The 23,742-nt window shown below is 43.2% G+C and overlaps 1 protein-coding gene across 1 annotated transcript; it reads right to left on the bottom strand.

Moving 5' to 3' along the window:
- Positions 1-154: 154 nt before the first annotated feature.
- LOC115164218 (inactive carboxypeptidase-like protein X2) lies at positions 155-22,231 on the bottom strand. Its single transcript, XM_029716480.1, has 23 exons — positions 21,443-22,231; positions 17,177-17,440; positions 16,995-17,015; positions 16,622-16,780; positions 14,978-15,061; positions 13,434-13,511; positions 12,500-12,556; positions 9,535-9,609; positions 9,289-9,398; positions 7,241-7,380; positions 6,794-6,878; positions 6,496-6,640; positions 6,316-6,407; positions 5,942-6,065; positions 5,571-5,767; positions 4,028-4,204; positions 3,411-3,595; positions 3,090-3,308; positions 2,654-2,784; positions 2,300-2,439; positions 1,262-1,361; positions 835-1,001; positions 155-745 (listed from the first exon to the last, which is right to left on the bottom strand). Exons 1-23 carry the CDS (start codon positions 21,681-21,683, stop codon positions 536-538), a joined length of 3,201 nt encoding a protein of 1,066 aa, XP_029572340.1. The 5' UTR covers positions 21,684-22,231; the 3' UTR covers positions 155-535.
- Positions 22,232-23,742: the final 1,511 nt, after the last annotated feature.

The raw sequence follows: 23,742 nt of genomic DNA on the forward strand, positions 1-23,742 counted from the left end.
TCAGGTTTTTGCCTGCCATATGAGTTTTGTTATACTTACAGACACCATTCAAACAGTTTTAGAAAATTCAGAGTGTTTTCTATCCAAATCTGGTAATAATATGCATATCCTAGCTTCTGAGTTGGTGTAGGAGGCAGTTAAAAATGGGCACATATTTTTTTCAAAATTCTCAATACTGCCCCCTAGCCCCAACGTTTTAATAAGGGGTCACTTATTTGTCTACTCTAAGAATTGAGTTAACAGCCTGGGCTCAGGACTATGACATCGGTCCTGTTCAAATACCTTAGAATGCATACTTCCTTCCTTCCTACCTTGATTTCTTCAAGGAAGTGGGGAAGAAGGATGTATTGGAAATGTATTGGAACAAGGCCTTGGTGTTTAGTTTAGTAATCGTCGATCTTGTACTCGTATTTGTAATCCAAGATGGAGTCCGTGAAACTTTCCGGTGCCGACGTTTGCCCCTCTCCTATGAACCACGAGTCGTACCAAGCAGTGGTGGGCTCTGCCTCTGTTGTCGTGGGAACCGGCGTGGTCGTCAGGGGCAACGTTTTTGTCGTCTCCGTAGATGATGGGGGCGGTCGAGCCCTAGCTCTTGCCTTCGATTGTGACGCGTCTCAGAAGCAATCATGAGTGCAAAGCTGGGATACTCCACATGACTGTTACCATTGGAGGGCGTGTTCCGTCTTGTTCCGCCGTTGCCGTGGCTGAGCAGGCGTATGGGCTTGTTGCCGTGCAGGGCCATGATCTGTGGATGAATAGATAGCATTTATATAGTGCTTCAATGGCTCTAAAGTAGCTAATAGACACTCTAATTGTAGGTGTAGCAGTACCCACTTGTTTGATGCGGTCCCAGTTGGACTTGGCCAGGTTAAAGCTGCAGGTAATTGCCCCTGCCTCGTAGCCCACCACACACAGCTTGGTCAGGGGGGCGAAGCCTTCTGCCCGCACCGTCACACGGTACTCACCTGGGTTCAACAAGCGCCAGTAGTCCCCTGTTACAGCTGTGGAGGAAGCAGAGAGGAGAGGGCTTAGACTGCACACTCAGTAAAGATAGCACTGGCAGGCTCCTGGACGTCCACTGCATGTAGGTTTGTTCAGGGGGAAGGGACAACAGGTTGTTACCAATATCTACCCCAGCTGTAGTTTAATGAATATACCAATATAACAGTGCATAGCTACATTCATGTGTTCACAGCAGTCAGAATGCCAAGGGCCGTAGGCTATGGGACATGGTTAACACAAAGCCAGACACTGTACCCACCTGTAGAGACATCATGGTTGACCCCCTCTACAGAAACTGTAGCATTAGCGATGGGGTTCCCCTCATTGTCTTTTACCACGCCCCTGATCCCACGCTGCACCTGGGTGGGGTGAAAACCAGGGTTCAAAAGGTCAGTCACTCTACTGCAGTGGTATGCAAACTTTTTCAGTGGGGACCCCATTTTTCCCACAATAATTTCTTGCGATCCCAGAGATGGTTGTCTTTCTGGAAGGTTATCCCATCTCCACAGAGGAACTCTGGAGCTCTGTCAGAGTGACCATTGGGGTCTTGGTCACCTCCCTGACCAAGGCCCTTCTCCCCCGATGGCTTAGTTTGGCTAGGCGGCCAGCTCTAGGAAGAGTGTTGGTGGTTCCAAACTTCTTCCATTTAAGAATGATGGAGGCCACTGTGTTCTTGGGACCTTCAATGCGGCAGACGTTTTTTGGTACCCTTCCCCAGATCTGTGCCTCGACACAATCCTGTCTCGGAGCTCTACAGACAATTCCATCGACCTCATGGCTTGGTTTTTTCTCCGACATACACAGTCAACTGTGGGACCTTATATAAACAGGTGTGTGCCTTTCCAAATCATGTCCAATTTACCACAAGTGGACTCCAATCAAGTAGAAACATCTCAAGGATGATCAATGGAAACAGGATGCACCTAAGCTCAATTTCGAGTCTCATTGAAAGGGTCTGAATACTTATGTAAATAAGGTATTTTTTTTCTATACATTTGCAAAAAATTATAAAACCTCTTTTCACTTTGTCATTATGGGGTATTGTGTGTAGATTGAGGATTTTTTTAAATTAATTCCATTTTAGAATAAGGCTGTAACATAACAAAATGTGGAAAAATTCAAGGGGTCTGAATACTTTCCAAATGCACTGTATATATACAGTATATTACATTTTGGCGACCCCAGCTTTGAATACCACTGCTCTACGGCCACACTCCAGGACCGTGTGTGTGTTTGGTATACTCTAAATTGTGTTAATTGTTTCTATGTGTGTGCATACGTGTGTCTGTGTGTGTACCTGCTCCATGAAGGTGAGCATGGCCTCTCTGTTCTTCTCCCACTCAATGACCAGCTCACTCTGATGGGGGAACTTATCACAGCCCAGGAACACTGACAGCTCCAGACAGTTAGTGTGCAGGTAGCTGAAGTCATTCATACCTGAGGGTGGAGGGAGAGGGGGTGAAGACAGGTGGCAATGAGAACCTGCAATGCAAATGATGAGCCACCAGAGTGCACCATTGCCCCCAAAACTGGGTCCTTTACTCTGATCAATGTTACATTACAGGTTTCAACCTTTTTGAACTACTGTATGTAATGTCTTAATGAACAGCAGATAACAATGGAATAGAAAAGGGATGTTGTCGGTCCTTACTTCCTGTGACGGGCTGCCACTTGGCGCGATTGACAATTCCAATGCCTCCAGTGATGTCATTGCCGTGACAGGAGCCATGGGAAGTGTATGTCATCGACAGGTGAGTAGAGGCATAAGAGATGGCCAACCACCTATAACACACAAACACACACACAGTCAGATAGGGTAATCTGATCCTAGATCTGTGGTTAACTTGGGCTCCCGAGTGGCACAGCGGTCTGAGGCACTACATCTCAGTGCTAGAGGTGTCACTACAGACACTCTGGTTTGAATCCAGGCTGTTACACAACCGGCTGTGATTTGGAGTCCCATAGGGCGGCGCACAATTGACCCAGCGTCGTCCGGGTTTGGCCGGTGTAGGCCATCATTGTAAATAATAATTTGTTCTTAACTGACTTGCCTAGTTAAATAAAAACATTTACTTCATGCTACACACCTGAAAAAGGAGGCGTCTGCTGTGGCCCTGGGTTCATCCTCAGGCTCTGCGTACCCCCCTCTCCCTCTGTCATCCTCCTCTTCCTCTTCCCTGTGGCCATAGCCATGTCCCCTCCACTCCTCCTCCGGCTGCTGGTATCTCCTGTTATACTGGTCTTCTTCTGGCTGCTGGTATCCCCTGTTTCTATGATCTTCCACCGGCTCCTCAAACTCCTCGTACCTAGAAGAATGATTTAAATTGAGTTGATTGTTTATTTGGTTTCATATCATTATTACTCCTGCCAAAAATAGCAAGAGTGCAGGAAGAGAAAGAGCCTCGTACTGTCTCTTCTTGCGGCTCTGTGCCCTCTCTCTCTTGCCCTCTCTGGTGCTTGCACCGGCGGTCTTGGTTAGGCGGTGATTGTCGTAGGGGTACGCTACGAACCTCTCTCCCCCCTGGAAGTTGGCCCCCAGTACGAATGGGTGGCTCTCCATCCACAAGATGATGGCTCGAGTCTCCACAGCAATCTGCAGGACAAGAAGAACAAACAGCAGCCATCTTTTTTTATTTAACTAGGCAAGTCAGTTAAGAACAAATTCTTATTTACAATGATGGCCTTCCCCGGCCAAACCCTAACCCGGAGGACGTTGGTCCAATTGTGCGCTGCCCTATAGGACTCCCAATCACGGCCGGATGTGATACAGCCTGGAATCGAATCAGGGTCTGTAGTGACACCTCTAGCACTGAGATGCAGTGACTTAGACCGCTGTGCCACTCAAGTCCCCTTGTTAAGTTGATAAACAGAGAAATGGACTTGCTTGTACTGTCTCTGCTCTTCACACCATCTACATTTCCTTCCCTCCTGTTTCTCCCCTCCTGTCTTCATCCCCTCTCTTTCTCCCTTACCTTCCACTCGCTCCCTCCCTCCCTCCCTCATTCCACCTCCTTCCTCCACACACCCTGTCATCCCCCTCTTGATCTGCAGGGATCTTGACATGGTGATTGGGGGTCAGTTTGGGCACCATGCCCTTGTCCTCGGCATCCCACAAAACACTGTTCAGGTCAGGGAAGTTCTGGAAGATGTCATGGCCGTCCTCCGTCCAGTGGCCCGTTGTCCAACCACTCAGCTCGGAACCCTGTGGTGTCAATGGGACAGGATGTTATGGAGATATGGACTGCATATTTACTGCAGTAATATCAACATGTTAAAACCAAACGTCTTAGGATTTGCGTCAATGTCTCTAGTCTTGACTTAACATATGAGATATGTTTTCTTCTCTTGAGGAAAATAAAGTTGGGCGCTAGACTGTTCCTGCATACAACAATACTTTCCTACAGGACAATAAGTTGGCTAAATCAGAAACTGTCTGGCACCCCTTTTCCTTAATAGAAGAAAACAGATTTGCACCCTGGAAGTGTAAAGTATAAATACAGGCTGTATTTCCCTGTAAGGGTCGTTCTTGAATTATGGCGGCATTTTGGAATGGCATTTTGGAAAATAATTACTTGATTTTGTATTTAAATGTAGTTGGGTACATCTTCCCATTCTAAATCAACTAATATGGTAGCTTAATGATTTCAAATATGTTTTTACTATTATGATAACATTGTGCCACCGGTGGAGTAGTAACACCAATGAGGATTTTCTGAAATGGAGGCCACAAATGCTCAAATCTAAGGTCAATCCTTTAAAAAGAATTTACTAAAGTGATTAATTATTTCCATTTATTTAAACTGGCTGACACCAAGTGACGCAAAATGATGAATGAAATTCTCAAATTTATGACATACTGAAAGGTCGTGATAAGCTAATAATTTTCTTTAATATAGAACCCTCCCTCAATAACAGTTTGCCACGGGAGAAAATGCTCAAGGTCTTTGTATATCTTTGTAATCAGCGATTTTCAAAGTGGTAACACCAATGACATAAAACTGAGGGACACACATTATACTAGTAAAACAATAGGTGTTTTTATTGATCTACAGCAAGAGTATTCAACTCTTACCCTACGAGGTCCAGAGCCTGCTGGTTTTCTGTTCTACCCGATAAGTAATTTGCACCCACCTGGTGTCTCAGGTCTAAATCAGTCCCTGATTAGAGGGGAACAATGAAACAATACAGTGGAACTGGCTTCAAGGTCCAGAGTTGAGTTTGGGAGCTCTAAAGTAAACAATATTAAATACTTTTGTTTACTGTCTAGCATTCAAAATAATAGATAGATACAGTATCTCTAAACCCCAAAACATGTCACTACACCCCTACACATCGCCAATGGGGCAAGCCAATTTGCTAGCCCCCAGTAGTTTCAACAATGCATACAAATAGTTGTTTTGCAGTATAAAGGACTTACATATGTTTTCTTATTAAATAACAGTGAAATAAAATAAGAATATTCTTTTTAATGTTTGTCATTTTTTTATTGTTTTTACATGGTGCCAAAGTCAAGGGACAATATTTACCACCGCAATTCAAGAATGAACCGTATAATATCCAGTACTGACCACTGTGAGGGCCTTCTCCTGCCCATCAGGGTTGAGTGAGGGCACCAGGTGGATACGTATTCCCTCCACCAGGCGGCGCACTCTGGGGTTGCCATCATTGTACTCCTTACACAGGTACTGCAACAGAAGAAGAACCATCTCCCGCCCCGTCGCCTCGTTTCCATGGAGACCGGCCGTGTAGCGGAACTCCGGCTCACCTAAGGAGAAAAACACAGATTGTCATTGTCTTTCCAAGCTTGAGGGGACACGAGTACAGAGCTTTCTATGAAAGTTCGCCTGGAATAACAAAGGGGTGCAGTTAGCCTGGAATAACTAAATGGGTGCATGTTCTGAAAACTGTGGACACAGACACAATATTGGTTTCATCCCACCTATCTCGTGTTCTGTGGGGTTGCCTGATATCACCATGGCCAGGATGTCCAGTCCGTTAGAGCTGCGACCCAGGCTGTACATACTGGTGATGTTGGGACACTCCTCAGACACAGACTTCATCATCTACCAGAAGAGACACACGGGGGAAAGCAGCAGTTACCAGCCCTGACCCGGGACACCTTCAGTGAGTCTGTGCAAGTCTTTGTTCAAGCACAACAAATCTTATTAAATGAATCCCCAAAGTGTCAAGACAGAGTTGAAGTCAGTTGTCACAATCTGTCAGACAAAACATTAGATCTGATTCAAGTTCAAACAGGTGGTACTGACGACCTTAAGGTTTGAAGTCCCCTGAAATGGGAATGTTCCGTCTCACCGTGACCATGTCTGAGTAGTTGTGATGTCTGAAGTCCAGGTACTGGACGGGAGTCACCTCATTCTGCAGCCTCTGGTAGGCACTGGTGGGGTCTGAGGAAATGAAAATGCACAGTGTTTTATGTTTTACTATCCTTGTGGGGACCAGAAGTCTAGTAGGGTGGGTGCGTGTGTCACTCACCAGGCAGTGGGCAGCCTAGTACCTCCAGCCTCATACAGCAACTACCATTCCAGCTCTGAGGGATAACTCTGATGTAGCGTGCTAGTATGGGCTCAGCTAACTGATTCAGCACAGGGGTATCCTTATCAGAGTTACCAAAAAACAACTAGAGACAGAGAGAGGGGAGGAGGGGGGTAAAGAGAGAGGGAGGGAGAGACAAATATATTTGACATGGTGAACTTTTGTGCCCCATAAAAAGAGCGTGAGAGTGAACCCTGGGACCAAAGTACATTTGAAGCAGCGAGGCTGACAGACTCACCCAGTCAGAGTAACCGTCATGGATGGTTTTCCATTCTCTGCTGTCATTACTGAATTGCACGTAGTACGATGTCACAAAGTCAATCCTGAAACAGAAAGACGCACACAAATGTTGTCACCATTTTGTCTTTGATATGTCTGAAATTGTCTGTCTGTCTGGTCTGGTCTGGTCTGGTCTGGTCTGGTCTGTCTATCCTTGTGGGGACCAAAAGTCCTCCCAATGAGGGTAAAACAAGGAAAAAGGCTATTTTAGGGTTAGAATTAAGTTTAGGGATTAGGTTTAGGATTATGTGTTAGGGTTAGATTTAGTTTCAGGGTTAGGGGTTAGGGTTAAGGTTGAGGTTTAGGGTTAGGAGTTAGGGAAAATAGGATTTTGATTGGGAACGCATGTTTTGGTCCCCACAAGGATAGTAAAATAAACGTGTGTGTGTGTGCTTGTGTGTCTTACTCGTTGCGTGAGTCTCGTCCCTGTGTTATGATCCCAGTAAACTCTGTTGCTCTGCGAGCGTCCATCTCAAACCAGTGAATATTGTCCTCTGGGTTAGGACACCACGCCCCACCATGCATTTCCTCCTCATCATCCGAAGCCTGGAAACCATGGAAACCATACAGTGTTGGAGATGTGGGTAAGGGGGCTCACCGTCAGGTTTGAATTAGTGTGAGGAGTCTACCTGCATGTTGAGTCATGCTCTGTGTTGGCTGGAGCAGTACTGAGACTTAGGGCTAGTCAATGTGTTAGGGTTAGTGTATAAGGGTTATGGGTTAGTGTGAGAGGGTTAGACTTAGTGTGTGAGAGTTAGGGTCAGTGTGTGAGGGTTAGTGTGTGAAGCAGCTGCGGAAATCCCGGGGGGCATGGGGGGGACACGACCCCCCCATCCTGGGAAAAATTTGATTTGTCCCCCCCAATGTATCACTGAAACATAACTATGTTATGTAAATAATATTAATAATACGCAATGAAAGCAATTGTGCTGATTATAGACACTTAATAGCGCGTTTTTAAGTTTCAAAAGATTGCGACCCCCCCACCCTTTGCCTCACAACGGTTTGATCCACTGCCAGTTCCTTAGCTTGCTAGGTAACAGAGAGGTTGTATCTACTGTCTGAAAGGCACTCAATGCACGTAACTGACGTGAGGTTAATCCAGTCGATCGCGCACACACACTAGCTGAATATGCAGAGCTAGCACGCAAATATTAACTATTAAGCTAGCTAGTACCTATTCCATTTATGTGGCGTCGTCAAAGATGGAATCTTTGCTATCGTCAATTTATTCCAAGATCAGCATGCAGATGATGTAAGTTAGTGCTTCAAAGTCCCTGTGATAAGGTTAGCAATAAACTGAAATCCAAACTGAACAGAACTACACTCTCTTCTACCATTGTCTTAAATATATTTAATGGTCTCGTTGCAAAAGCTAAATTGTCGCAAGGGAACTTTTATTTATTTATTTTATTTTACCTTTATTTAACCCGGGTAGCAAAGATTATAGCAAACACCACTGAAACTGAATTGGTGCTCGCTAGCTTTGCAAATTCAGCTATTGTTGGAAGCCAGCCAATATGAAACAAACTATTAAAATTACAAAAGGTTGCAGCATATGTTGTGTAAATGGTGAGCTCATACAGCTGTCAACTCTTGTCATTTTAATCCGTTTCACATTTGCTAGCTACCTTTTAGATCGAAGCCCAAATAGAATGATTAAAGATGATAGAAGCCCATCTCCTACTGTAAATAACCTACACACTGTGTGTGTAGCCAGCCAGCCAGCCAGGTTGAAAAATGGCAGAAAAATAAAAGACGGACATCAGAGTATTTTTCAATACACCAAAACGCATAGTAAGAACCCTAGTAGCCTAATATCTCAAAGACTAGTTGATAAAATGTTCATAAGAAAGAAATGAAATTCTTTTGGAAATGTTTCACAATGATGTGATTAGGCAGAGCAGGCAACAGATGGCACACAGACAGCAGAGTTGGGGACAGATATGCAGGGACAGACTAGCAGAGACAGGGAGTCTCAGGTAAGTTTGTTGAGTCTTTGTTTGGCAACATTATGAAAGGTTCTCAATTTTTTTGACTTGTAAAATAGGAACATAATTGGAAAATGCCATGGATACCCCCACTCTCAACTTAAACTGGTGACTGAACTAAGATTTGTTAAAGGCAATGGTATTGCTGTTGTGATTAGTTGTGTAGTTTTGGGTACCGGTAGTTAGGAGTACGGCAAACACCTTATTTCTTTGGTTCCTCAATATACATTTACCACATTACAATGTAGGCTATGTGTTACAGCACTACTTTTGGTGTCCCCCTCAGGAATTGCTCTTGAGAAAATTTCATGTAATTGTCCCCTCCAAAGTTGATATCAGATTTTCGCCCCTGGTGTGAAGGTTAAGGTTAGTGTGTGTGAGGGTTAGTGTGTGTGAAGGTTAAGGTCAGTGTGTGAGGGTTAGTGTGTGAAGGTTAGTGTTAGTGTGTAAGGGTTAGGGTTACCTGTATGTTGAGTCGTGCCCTGGCTTGGCTGTAGCGGTGGTGAGACATGGAGGAGGCCAGCAGCTGGTCTGATTCTATTCTATGAGACTCCATACCCAGGGGAGGACACTCTGCCACCAGGGGAAAACATCTCAGTCACACACACACATCACAAAAACTTCAAACCACAATGGAAAAGCTCTTAAGCTCTTGCTAAAACTCTTGCTAACCGAGTATTGTATCATTGGATGGTAGCAAGTTACCTACTTTTGGGTTCCTTGAATACATGTGGTCTCTTCTTGGCTTTGGCCCTCTCTTCCTCCTCCCTCTGCTGAGCTCTCTCTGTCAAACAGCACCATTGTCAATCACTAACTACAATCCCAGTAATGGATTCTCTGTGTGACTGCTTGCGTGCGTGCACGTGTGTGTGTGTGTGTGTGTGTGTGTGTGTGTGTATCGACAAATGCAGTAATGCCTCAGAGGATCCGCATGCCTTCACATTGCAGATAGGAAGGAAACCAGATGTATTCTGTTTCTCCAAATTCAGGAATGTGCTGATTCAATTCAGATTGTTATTTTTTTCTTCAGTAAATCTAAGACAGGCCGTTATGAAAGTTTGGATACAACAGTGTGCGAATGAGGAACTGTTGTATCCAAACTTTCATAACGGCCTGTCTTAGATTTACTGAGGAAAAAATAATCTGAATTTAATCAGCACATTCCTGAATTTGTATCCAAACTTTCATAACCACCAGTCACATTTTATGGGTAACCCTGCTAAAAGTGTCAATATATCTAACTGGATGAGAAATCTGTCACATTTTGTATTAAATGTGATTTTGTTCTACATACACATGTGCAATCACAGATAGTGGTGGACAGAGTATGCCTCCCCCGTCCCCCACTCTACAAGGTGTCTAAAGCGTTCCACAGGGATGCTGGCCCATGTTGACTCTAATGCTTCCCACAATTGTGTCAAGTTGGCTGGATGTCCTTTGGGTGGCAGACCATTCTTGATACACACGGCAAACTGTTGTGCGTGAAAAACCCAGCAGCGTTGCAGTTCTTGACACAAACCGGTGCGCCTGGCAACCTACTACCATACCCCATTCACTTAAATATTTTGTCACATATTCAATCCATGTCTCAAGGCTTAAAAATCCTTCTTTAACCTGTGTCCCCCCTTCATCTACATCGATTAAATTGGATTTAACAAGTGACATCAATCAGGGGTCATGGCTTTCACCTGGATTCACCTGGTCAGTCTATGTCATGGAAAGAGCAGGTGTCCTTAATGTTTTGTACACTCAGTGTAATCTCCCATAGACAAAAGCCCCTGGTTCCATTCTGATTATACATTTAGCTGGTTCTACTCTCCTCGCTGTGCAGGAGGTACAGTACAGAATGGAACATGTGGCAACAGCTGTTGGTTCTTATCCCGAGTGTTTTGATCTTCATTCTAAGCTCGTGATTTCAACATCTCTCCCCTCCATTACTGTTAGACTCGCTACTCCTCTGTTTCTATCCCTTATGTTGTTTTTCCCTCATCTTTCCTTCCAGCATGTTCTGTAATCTCTGCTGTCCCGTCTCTCCCTTTCTTTCTGCTCCAGCTCAAAGCTTCTTCCATGCACCAATACAGGTTAAATAGGTTTACATTTAAGTCATTTAGCAGACTCTGTTATCCAGAGGGACTTACAGAAGCAATTAGGGTTAAGTGCCTTGCTCAAGGGCACAGCAACAGATTGTTCACCTAATTGACTCAGGGATTCGAACCAGCGACCTTTCCTTCCCTCACAACATGGTTCAGATTTGTCCTATTCTAGATAGAATTAACTTTTGACCCTCGTCTTAGCAAGTGAAGCCATACTGAAGCTTCACAGCTACATGTTTGCAATGCCCAGGTAGAGACTGATATCTGTGTTTTTTTCCTCATTCGCTTTAAGCGGAAACATGAACCATTAGGGACTGATATTCCTCCACTACATTATGAATCTGTGAGTGACGTGTTCATCTGCTTGACTGGGAGCTTTGACAGTGCAAAGTATGACATTGCAGTGTTACTAAGTTTTACTTGCAATGACTCTGATATGTGGTTGTTTTACCTACCTTAGTTTAATGGACACTAAAGAATGCTGGGTTGTTTGGCTGACCCACCTGCTGGGTTGCAGACATTGGGTCACTTTGTTGTTTTGTAAAAAAAAAAAAGTATTTTTTATTTTTATTTTTCACCTTCCATTATAGAGTTTTGCTTTGATGTGGATTGAGGCCTATACTGTACATTCATATCAGTTGTGTTCCTCCATTGTATTCACCTTTCCTATTTCTAATGTGGGATTGTGTTTCTGTACCTAATTGGAAACTAAAAAACTATGAGCAAACTAACCTATGTAATTGTACATGGAAATGGATTGTGATGATACCCATGAATGAATGCTGCACAATGTGCTTATTTTTTAAAACATTTTTATCAGGGATAAAATTTAAGTATGAAATTGTTTGGTGAAATATGCATAAAAGGATAGTAATTGCCCATAATTCTGCACTTTAGTATACTTTTGCACTTCCAATTTTGATCATCATGATTTAGTGAATGCAAAGAAAATGTTTTGATCTACTGGGCTTTTTAAAAGAAAGACTAACTTTCTGTTTTGTCTGTTTGGACAAAAGTATGGTTGCGTTAATCTTTTTGCAGGGCAGTTGTGTTCTTTTCATGAATGTATTTGCAATTTCGAAGATATAATATAGTTTTGATGAATGTATTTATGTTTTGAGAAGGCATCTATATTTTGAAAATGCATTTACTGTTTTGCAAAAGGGAGTTCTGTGTCTTGTGGACTTTGTTTAAAAAAATCAACATGATCCCAAAAATTGCTCGTCAACCCAGAATGAAAGTTAATAAAAACCCAACTGATCGTTAAATTAATGTTTGGGTAATCCCAACAACCCAACATGTTGAGTTATTCACACAACCCAATCGGTTGACTGGGTCAAAATAACCCAGTGTGAATTCTATCCAATATTTACACAGCGCTGGGTTACCAAAAACCCCAAATTGGGTTGTTTTTAACCCAGAATTTTTCTGTGAGTGCATTAACTGTAAGTTGCTCTGGATAAGAGTGTCTGCTTAATGACCAACATGTAAATGTTACTGTATAATGTGAAGTATCTACAACTGAAGATAGATAGATCACAGTCATGTAGATCATAATGGAAAAAAGGCTGTGCACAATACCTCTATCCTCTCTCTCCTTTTCTTTCCTTTGGTTCTCTCTCTCCTCCTGTTTTTTCGCTGTGGTAAACAAGGAGGGAAAAACAATCATGGATGAACTTGAGGTTACTTTCCCCCACCTCCCCATTACATGTAACAGTATACTGTGTATGCGGGGTGTTTTCAGTGGAGTGAAACATTTAGAACGTTGCAGATAGAATAACAGATAAAGTCATGATTTCCTATTGTATCTGACAGACAATCATAATATACACAAACATTCTATAACGTTTTCCCCTCCTGAACAGGCCCAGGTGTTTCTTAAGGTTTGCCACATGACAAAGTGTTTGAAGGGGGTAATAATCTTGATCTGACTGTTGTTTGCTCCAGTTACTTGGCATTTTCTTATTTGGGAGTTTGGAACATCAGCTGCCAAAGTCTTGCTTAACCCAAACTTAGACAACAGACCATATAATTGAAACAGTATGCACTTCTTTTTTTTCATTCTTGTGGGGAATGAGAAGTGTAGTTCCATTACTTTTGACTCCGTGGTAAAGGGCCAGTTCTTTATTCTTTATTGTGTCTAATCTTTATTTCACCGCAGGGTCCCATTGAAATGAAAAACATATTTCTAGTGAAGATTTGGCCAAGGGTTTATTTTACAGTGCAGAGTGCATGTGTGTGTGTTTGTGTGTGTCAGTGTGTTTTTGGTTTTACCTCACAAGGATAGTAAATCAAGGAAAATACAGACAAGTGGAGACATTTCGCAGGGTTATGTTTAGGGTTGCAATTATGGTTAAGGTTAGAATTAGGTTTAAGGGTTAGGTTTAGATTCATGAGTAAGGTTAGGGTTAGGTTAAGGGTTAGGCTTAGGGGTTAGGGAAAATAGGATTTTGAATGGGAATCAATTGTTTGGTCCCCACAAGGACTGTGTGTGTGTGCCCGTGTGTGTACATACTCTGTCTACCACTATGCCCGTAGTCATACTCCTCGTACCATGGGCTTTCATAGGTGGGTGGTGGTGTAACAAGCTCCTCTGTATTGGAAGGAGAAAACACAAACACATCACTCCAGTAGCCTAGACTGAGTAGCACACTGTTTCTGCATTGATTCAACAGTACATAACTGCCATGGCAAAACCACAACAACCTGGCTCAAGCAGAAACAGACTGGCAGCCTGTCTAGTAGTACTAATCTATTATTATTATTAAACCACATAACAGAGAGAGTCTCTTTGGTTTAATGTGTGCCTTCCAAAGCTCTCTGAAGCTTTCAAAACATTAATACAGTAATTTTCTACTACAGTGATGGTGGAACAGAGCCTTTATTTCTGCATCCACAACAGACACTCTCTGTTTGGACCCACATAAAGCTAGCATAACACGCTGCCTGTTATTTGCCTAGTTAAATGTTTAATTTAAGTTTACAAGGAATATAACAGAGCAGCCATCTTGTGAAAGGCTTCTTGCTCAAAAACAAAACCATGAAAAGCCGTTGACTGTTTAGAACTACACTCTCACCCACTCGCTCTCCTCTAAAAAGCAGGGTGATGATCTAGCCTCCTACTCTGATGTCATTCCCTGGACTAAGAGCTCTATTCAATCTGATCCGCTTTAGCCGACATCAGCATAGAGGTTGTTTTGGCGATGTTGGAGGTGGAACTGCGTTAGAGCTATCAAATCCACAAGTGTCTCCAGGCATTATGCCTAAAGCAGACATTGGCATTGGCTGCACAGAGTTGCATTAACCTCTACGGGATCGGTGTCCCTAAACCGTGACGGTTGTTGCTAACATGCACTGATGTGACTAGAATGACATTGTAAATAACAGACAACTTTCCAGGACATAGACATGTCTTATATGGGCAGAAAGCTTTAATTCTTTATAATCTAACTGCTGTGTCCAATTTACAGTAGATATTACAGTGAAAAAATACCATGCTATTGTTTGAGGAGAGTGCACAACAACAAAACACTTTTATCACGGCAACTGGTTCGATACATTCAACTCTGAAGGTAAATCATGTACTTACATTCAGTATTCTTGCTCTGATTTGTCATCCTGAGGGTCCCAGAGATAAAATGTAGCAAAGTTTTGTTTGATAAAATACATTTTTATATTGAAATCTAGAAACTGGGTTCTACAGTTTGAACCCTTGCTGTCTCTGAGTGCCATTATTTCTATATAGCCTACACTTTCTCGTTCTGAAATTCTAATGTGAGTGGGATGGGTGTGGCTTCGTGACAATGATCAAGAGCAGCTGCTCACCGATTTGACAGCTCCAACACAGTTACACCTCAGACACCACCAAAACATCAGCTGATCTTATTGAATCTATGTCTAAGCGTATGGTTTACAGGATCTACTTCCACACTACAAACCCTAAAACAGGGGTTGTCTTTCATTCTTAGAAAGGAGGAATAGAAGCATACAATGTGGCCCTCTAAACGGTGACTGATTGACCGACTGACTGACTGATTGACTAATTGAGATGTAAGTCACCTGTAACAGCGTAGCTCCAGTCATCTTTCTCTGTGGGGACGACCTCTTTACCATCAGGGAAAGGAAGATTCTCGGGCACCTCGTCTGTTATTGGAGAACGGAGAAAACGAGAAAGTGAGAATGGAGATCTCAGTGAATAAAGAGAGCACAAAAGAGAAAAGAGAGAGCAAGATCAAAGAGGCACATGAGAGTAAGGAAGGAGGCAGATGGAGAAGTAAGAGTAGAGAAATCAGAGAAAGGAGAGGATGAGAATGGAGAGAGATGGTGGAGTGAGAACAGAGAGAAATTGAGAGGTGCAGGAGAGTGAGATACTGTAGGAGTGGAAATCTGGAGAAATGGTAGGGTGAAACAGTAGTGGAATTATGGACACAGTAAAAGTAATGAAAACCTGTTGCAGCTATCACACAAAGAACAGATGAGCTGAGCTTTGCTGACAAACCTTCACATGAGATGAGATTTTCATCATATAAGGTGGAAAACCTGACTCATTGGTTAAAGAGTCCAGTTGGCAAATATCATAAAGGGTTCAATTTAGAGTGGATCTGGACGAGAAATCCAGAGATAACAAGTTGTTTTTGAATTTTAACCCTATCCCAAACCTTAATCCTAGACCCTGGGTCTCGACCCCGCCCTGTGCAACTGGGTCCTGGACTTCCTGACGGGACCCAGGTGGTGAGGATAGGTAACAACATCTCCACCCCGCTGATCCTCAACACTGGTGCCCCACAAGGGTGCATTCTCAGCCCTCTCCTGTACTCCCTGTTCACCCACGACTGCGTGGCCATGCACGCCTCCAACTCAATCATCAAGTTTGCAGATGACACTACAGTGGTAGGCTTGATTGACACTCAATGTCAACAAAACAAAGGAGATGATCGTGGACTTCAGGAAACAGCAGAGGGAGCAGCCCCCTATCCACATCGACGGGACAGTAGTGGAGAGGGTGGAAAGTTTTAAGTTCCTCGGCGTACACATCACGGACAAACTGAAATGGTCCACCCACACAGACAGCGTGGTGAAGAAGGCGCAGCAGCAGCATCTAATTCTGACGTGAGACTGTGAGAGCTGGTAGGTTATACACCTATAGTACACGTTTAAACTAATAGCTAGTATTTAAAAAAAATACTTTGATAATAATTTTGAAGTAGTTAGTAAAGTTAATTGAAATTAGTATTGTTTGTCATTGATGCCTTGGTTCCATTCATTCATTCATTCATTCATTTATTCCATCCATAGACCGTGTACATACACTGAGTATACCAAACATTAGGAACACCTTCCTAATATTGAGTTCCACTAAATTATACTGATATTTCAATATTATCCTTATTTATACCACAGCGTTGTTGAGTACTCGTTTCTGATTGGCTAGAAAGGCATTCTGTGTGTGATTTTAAAATAATCGATTCAAGGACATACTGTACATCTGATGTAATAGCAGCACGAATACTGACCATGAAGATTGCTATTTTCCCATTTCCTATAATGGAGGATCCTGCTTTCTGGCAATAACAGCCTGTAGTACCCTGGTCGACCTTGAACTTCATGACTTCAATGAAAGGGGGAAGTTGTTCTCCCCTGATTCATTCATTCATTCGGTCAATGAATCATTCATTTTAGGACACAGAGGGGGATGAAACATACATCTGGCGTCCCAGTAGTCCTCGTCTCCCTTGTCCACCTCTCCATCCACCACAGGAGTGGGGGGCGTGGCCGTTGGGTCCTCTCCCTTCCAATAGTCATCTTCTGGGTCGACCACTGGGCCTGCGGGCTCCTCCTCATCTGGCTTCCAGTAGTCATCCTCTATCAGAGGGACACATGGACAGTAGAGGTAACTTTATTAGTGTGGAGATTTTTTTAAGCTAGATATAAAACAAAATCCACATGGTTTTTTAAGGTACAAATAAGATCATAAACAAAGTGGCTATGCTATAAAGTGTTGAGTGGTATTAGAACACTGAGGCACCGGCTTCAGAGAAATTCTATAATGGTTTGTCATCTGTACACATGGTCTCACCATTGTCTGGGTAGGGGTAGTCTGGGTATGGGTCAGGTTCAGATGGGACAGAGATCAAAAGATTACAAACAACTTTGTTACTCACACAATGCAAAGCCAATAAAAAATCTAATCAACCAATTCTAGTCCGTTTTTATTGAAAACGTTGATTACAGTAGTAAAGTGGTGTGTTACTGCATTACCTGCTTCTGTGTACACCTCTGTAGTAGTTGTAGGTGGTGGTGTGGTAGTTGTAGGTGGTAGTGTGGTAGTTGTGGGTGGTGGAGTTGTAGGTGCTTCTGTCCGTGGCTCCTTTTCTTTGCCCTTCTTTGGCTTTTTGTCTGCTTTAGGCTTCTTGGTGGCCTTGGGCACTTTGGGCTCCTTGTTCTTCTTGTCTTTCTTGTCTTTCTTGCCCCTCTTTTTATCCCCTTTGCCCTCCTCTTCCTCTTCGGCTCTCCTGACCCTGGCTTGGTGTCAACGGGGGAAAGGAAAGTTAATAAACTTGGTCATTTTGACATGTTGATTCCTGAGGGTCAAATGTCAGGTTTAACAGCACAAAACAATCCTATAACAGTCGGATATGCCAGGATATGACAAGATGGCATTCAAACAAAGGCTATACATCAACACCAACTCTCTGCTACTGAAGTAGACTGATGAGAGATAGAGAGACAGATAAACAAATAGAAATAGAGTGATTGAGTGAGAGGGGGCAGAGAGAGATGGTGACAGAGGAAAAACAGTAGGAAACAGAGACAGACAGACCGAAATCCCGGACCAGACAGGGGATGGGGAAATGTGCCAGACAGAATCACTCTAGCAGGGGGCACAGCTGAGCTAACGGGGTGGGGGGGAATGTGTGACTGAGAGGAGATGACGGTGTCCTGTGCTGAAGAAAAGCTACTCTGTTCGCATGGTGAAACAACAGGGTCCTCTACTCACACACACATCAAGGAGAGGGACTGCAGTGATATCATCACACCCAAGGTCAAGGAGATCTCATCTGGGTTAATGTAGAAACATTTACATAATGTCACATGGCATTAAAACGTTCCATAATCATGTGTTTTTTTCTATCTGATGTGTAAAGGATAAAATATAAAGATTTTCTTCTTTCTGCCACTTCCTCTGAATGTACATATTTACAGTATGCTGCATGCTACGTATAGGATGTGGATGTAATTGTGCTCTTGTGCTACTTACTGATGGTGCTGCTTAAATCGCCACGGAGGGCATTGTATTGTATTGTTTTGGGGAACTGATAAGAGAATTATCTAATAAAGGTAAATGAATCAATAAACCATGATGAATTATTAGTCATACAGCATGGTTAATGAATAATCAATGTAATGATCAATGTAGTGATCGATTGGTCTGATTAGTCCCAGAAAGTCCAGGAACCACTGGAGAGGGAAAGAAATGTGTGTATGTAATTAGTGTAGAGAGTAGGGGACAGATGGTAAAGGGAGTAAAACTTCAAAGGGTTCCTAACCTTGAGGGAAGAAACAGGCTGAGCTAGATAGTGATAAACAGTGTGGGAAGTCAATGGGGGATGCAGGTCACCAACAGTTTGTGTGTAAATGCATGTGCGTAAGTAAGCAAGAACTATAAAATGACTGTTTTGTTATCCTGACCTCAGAACGTTCTCTGAATAAAGCTACAGAAACCTTTTGCAGAAAGCTGAGTCCTTGCCTAATTATTTAACCCATTGTCTTACAAACCTTGGGCATTAGTCAAGGCGAATTGATTATTATCATCAAGATATCAAATTATTCTATCAGGAACAAGAAGTTGTGTAACTACAGAAGTCAGTGGAGTGTATTCATTGGTATTTCCCTCTCTCTATTCGTGGCTGTTTGAATACCTGTGCCAGTGACCTACAGTTGAAGTCGGAAGTTTACATACACTTAGGTTGGAGTCATTAAAACTCGTTTTTCAATCACTCCACAAATGTCTTGTTAACAAACTATAGTTTTGGCAAGTCGGTTAGGACATCTACTTTGTGCATGACACAAGTCATTTTTCACTTGTAATTCACTGTATCACAATTCCAGTGGGTCAGAAGTTTACTTACACTAAGTTGACTCTACCTTTAAACAGCTTGGAAAAATCCAGAAAATTATGCCATGGCTTTAGAAGCTTCTGATAGGCTATTTGACATAATTTGAGTCAATCGGAGGTGTACCTGTGGATGTATTTCAAGGCCTACCTTCAAACTCAGGGCCTCTTTGCTTGACATCATGGGAAAATCAAAAGAAATCACTATTTTTTTGACCTCCACAAGTCTGGTTCATCCTTGGGAGGAATTTACAAATGCCTGAAGGTACCACGTTCATCTGTACAAACAATAGTACGCAAGTATAAACACCATGGGACCATGCAGCCGTCATTCCGCTCAGGAAGGAGACATGTTCTGCCTCCTAGAGATGAACGTACTTTGGTGTGTAAAGTGCAAATCAATCCCAGAACAACAGCAAAGGACCTTGTGAAGATGCTGGAGGGAACCGGTACAAAGTATCTATATCGACAGTAAAACGAGTCCTATATTGACATAACCTGAAAGGCCGCTCAGTAAGGAAGAAGCCACTGCTCCAAAACCGCCATAAAAAAGCCAGACTACGTTTTTACTAGGATTAAATGTCAGTAATTGTTAAATGTATTTGGCTAAGGTGTACTGTATGTAAACCTCCGACTTCAACTGTATCTGTGGAACAGAGGCTGTGTATTCATGTCATATTCATGTGTATTCAATATTCCTCTCCATTAGTAACCCAGTCAAACTGTAATGGCACGCTGTCAGAGCATCATCAACATTGTCCTGTCCCTGTCCTTAAGAAATCTGATTCTGTGTAGTTGGTTTTTCTATTATCTTTTCAATTGTGCAAGCCATAAATATGTAGCCTGTAACAGTAGTAGTAAGTTTTTGTAACGCGTGGGTGCAGGAATCAGGCGCAAAGAGCAGAGGGTAGGACGAATGCAATTTAATACAGGACTGAATACAGTCACGCCAATACACTAGGCACAAAACCCAGACCGGGCCAAAACAGGACCCACTACAGTACTGCGTAAAAGCAAATAAACACATCCACCAACACTACACAGGAGAAACAAGCCCGCACAACAGCAAGCGGGCATTGCCAGCTTAAATAGCTCCTAATCAAACCCCAACAAGGAACAGGTGAAAACAATAAGACCCAACCAACCAAAAAGGGATGGTGGCAGCTAGTAGACCGGTGATGACGACCACCGAGCACCGCCGAACAGGAAGGGGAACCGCCTTCGGTGGGATTCGTGACAGTTTTACATAGTTTGTGGTGCACCATGTAACAATGTGTACCCACAAAATAGTTATACAGTACCTACTAGCTAATGTAATTACCATGTAAATACAAGGTTTTAGTGCAATTTAATTGGGGAATGGGACTGATTAAAACAACAGATGTGTGTGCTGAAGTTTACTCGATGGTAAGCTGTGAAAGTCAGAAACAAAATTTGTTTTATAACTAACACTACATCATCAGCCCATCTCAGAGGGTGAATCCTTCCATTTTGGAGCTGGGTTCTGTGGTACAGCACAGTACAGTAGAAAATAAAAGTGGACTGTACAAATCTGTCTCCAAGATGCTGAGCTCAGAGCCCAGCCAGGTCTGTTACTGCAGAAGACTGAATCTTCCCCAGTCCCAGGTCTACTCTGCTTTAGGCCAAGAGACAGTCCAGGTACGAGTGAGCTGGAGACAGACAGGTAAGAGTACTGTATGGTGTGTGTGGTGTGGTGTGGTGTGATGTGGTGTGTGTGCGGGGCGGACACTGTTGGACTTGTCGTAGTGACTGAAAGGTGTGTGTGGGTAATTCAGGAAACTGCTGGCTTCTTTCAAGACCAACACTCTCCTCCACCTGCCTTGTGCCCTGTCCATGCCTGATGATGTCATATAACGTTCTCCAATCCTCGTCCTGGAAGGAGGCATCTGTTCCAGCCCAATAACCAGACACTGTTGATGATTCTACTACTAAGGTTTTGATCATTAGCTGATACGATGATAAGATGTGTTATTGCTGGGCTGGAACAAAGGCCTGTACACCAGCTGAATTGGGTCCCATCTAGTAGGTAAAACCATCCATGTTTCTAGCCACAACTCAGATGGGACCCAATTCTCCACTTAGTAACATATATAGCATTATAATATGAATGTTCCTACTAGGTAAAAACTGGTTGAATCAACGTTTCCATGTCATTTCAACCCAAAAATACAATGTGATAACTTTGAATCAACGTGGAAAACTGATCGGATTTGCAAAAAGTCTTCAACGTAAGAGAATTTTGCATTTTTTTTCATCAAACTTTTAACCTCAATGACAGGGTGACATTTTTGGCTGAGTTGAATTCACGCTAGTTGACAACTCAACCAAATGTAAATAAAAATTGGACGTTGAACTGACGTCTATGCCCAGTGTGTTGGCTTTGTTCTTACCTGGTAGGGCATCCTCCTCTGTGGCTCTCTTTTCCTTGCTAGTCTGGCTTTGTGTCTCTGTGAGATCCTCTTCTTTAGCTGGTTCATCCTGGGACTCCTGTCTATATAGGGCCTCCATCCCTATCTCCTCTACAGCCTGGCCTAAAGAGACAATGCCTCCTGCACTCTCCCCTGCTCTGGGCAGTAGCACACAGCATAGGGCCAGCAGAACCAAACACACCACTGCAGTATGACCTCCCATCCTCCTTACTCTACCTGCCTCAGGATTCTACCTCAATGTTCCACTGAAAAGTTCCAGCTCAGTGTTCCGATTAAGTATTCCAGCTCTGTATTCTAGTTCAGATTTCCCAAAATCTTGCTAAAAGTTCCAGCTCAGAACACTACTCAGAAATTCTACCGAAGTGTTCTATATCTGAATTCTACCACAGAATTCTACCTCTCAGTTTTCTACTCTAGTGTTCCATGCCTTCTCTCCGGTGAGGAAGATTCTGGAGCTCCAAGCCACAGGGCTGGACACAGAGAGAAGAAAATAGTGAGGGAGGGAGGAAGAGGGAAGGAGAGCAGTCCAATTGTCCTGCAATTTAACTAAACGAGATCCACAGCTCTCCTGGATCGACAGCTGAAAAAGTTATGGCTGAGAGAGATATAATCCCCTTCACCTGGCTGACGAGTTGCAACAGGTGCAGAGATCAAAAGGAGATCTTAGCAGCAGCTCACTGGAGAAGCAAGGAGAGGTGAAAAGAGTTTAGTCCAGGAGCAGAGCACTTCTTCCACTTCTTCCGCCTCCTTTCCCCTCTGCAGACTGCCACAAACAGGCAGGAATGGAATGGGGGGGAGGAGTCGAGGACAGTGTGTTTGTGCTAACAATATTGAAACCCACAAATATTTAAGGTACAGAGGAAAAGTACAGTATAACTACTGCTATACACACCTTTATCTATTCACATACTGTCCATACACACCATTCACATACATATTTATAATTTATATTCCTGACTCAGGTCCAGAAGCTAATTTCCTCCAATTATATCAATTTTGCTTTTGTCACGATTCTCTAAGACAGAACCCAGAAGCAGACCAGGACAAGGTGAGTAAAATGAAGGTGAGTATTTATTGGTAGTCTTGATGTGTAAATTGAATAATCCAGGAGACGGAACGGCAGCGGAGGTGAGTTAATGAGAGTGAATGGGTTGATCCAATGAAGTCACTGAATCCACCGACGGCCAGGCAAGGGAGTTGAATGTTCCGGGAGAATGACTGTAGACAGAGTAAATGGGAGTGAGTAACCGGCAACAAGTACAGAATAACAAAACACACTCAAGAAACATGAGGCTGATACGCTGGCACAACATACTGTTCGTTGCTAACGATCCGGCAGGGAATGGATGTCAGGTCAGGGCTTATGAAGAGGTGATGATCAGGACCAGGTGTGCAGATGGTTGATGAGATGCAGGTGCGGGCAATCAAAAGTTCTCCCGCCTAGCTTCGTCAACTGGCAACCAGACAGGGTGCGTTCAGGAACCTCAGACAAAAGACTCCAAAACAAAAAAACAGTCAGCTCAGGCAGAAAACAGACTCAGGAAGCGGGATTCCTGACAGCTTTGGGGTTTTGTACTATGTTTTTACATACTGTATTCTCGACATAGTTCATTCTAATATTTCTACCACTCTACATTGCATTTTAGTTACACTTTATACACACCGCATATTTATTTATATACTGGATTCTTGACATATCTCACTCTAATATACCTACTGCTCTACATACAGTGCCTTCAGGAAGTATTCCTTGACTTATTCCACATTTTGTTGTGTTACAGACTGAATTCAAAATGGATTCAATATATTTTTTCCTTGCCCCTATACACACAATACCCCTATAATGACCAAGTGAAAACATGTTTTTAAAAAGTTTGCAAATTTAAATACAGAAATATCACATTTACATACACTACCGTTCAAAAGTTTGGGGTCACTTAGAAATGTCATTGTCCCGGACCGCAAACCTAAACCTATAGGGGAGGGTCCGGGTGGGCATCTGTACTTGGCGGCTGCTCTGGTTCGGGGTGTAGCACCCCCACCACCCGCTGATCCCCCCGCTTCTGTGTGTCTGGAGGAACCTGACCGTGGATCATCGCCTGAAGCTTTGGACCGCCAACCGCCCGCTGAAGACTCTAGGTTAAAGGTCGCCGCTGAAGACTCTGGGCTGCAGACCGCCACTGAAGACTCTGGGCTGCAGACCCAGGACAAGTACATTAGAGTGTCTAGTTTAAGAAACAGATGCTTCACAAGTCCTCAAC

The sequence above is a fragment of the Salmo trutta genome, chromosome 27 (genome assembly GCF_901001165.1).
Source record: "Salmo trutta chromosome 27, fSalTru1.1, whole genome shotgun sequence".
NCBI classification, from domain to species: domain Eukaryota; kingdom Metazoa; phylum Chordata; class Actinopteri; order Salmoniformes; family Salmonidae; genus Salmo; species Salmo trutta.

Excerpts from the sequence above, each read along its gene's own strand:
- LOC115164218 (XM_029716480.1), bottom strand. The coding sequence starts at position 21,683 with ATGGGAGGTCATACTGCAGTGGTGTGTTTGGTTCTGCTGGCCCTATGC. Across the intron at positions 15,062-16,621 it reads GGACTACTGGGACGCCAGAT|ACGAGGTGCCCGAGAATCTT; the intron begins GTATGTTTCATC and ends CTCCAATAACAG. Across the intron at positions 9,399-9,534 it reads TGTATTCAAGGAACCCAAAA|AGTGTCCTCCCCTGGGTATG; the intron begins GTAGGTAACTTG and ends CCCTGGTGGCAG.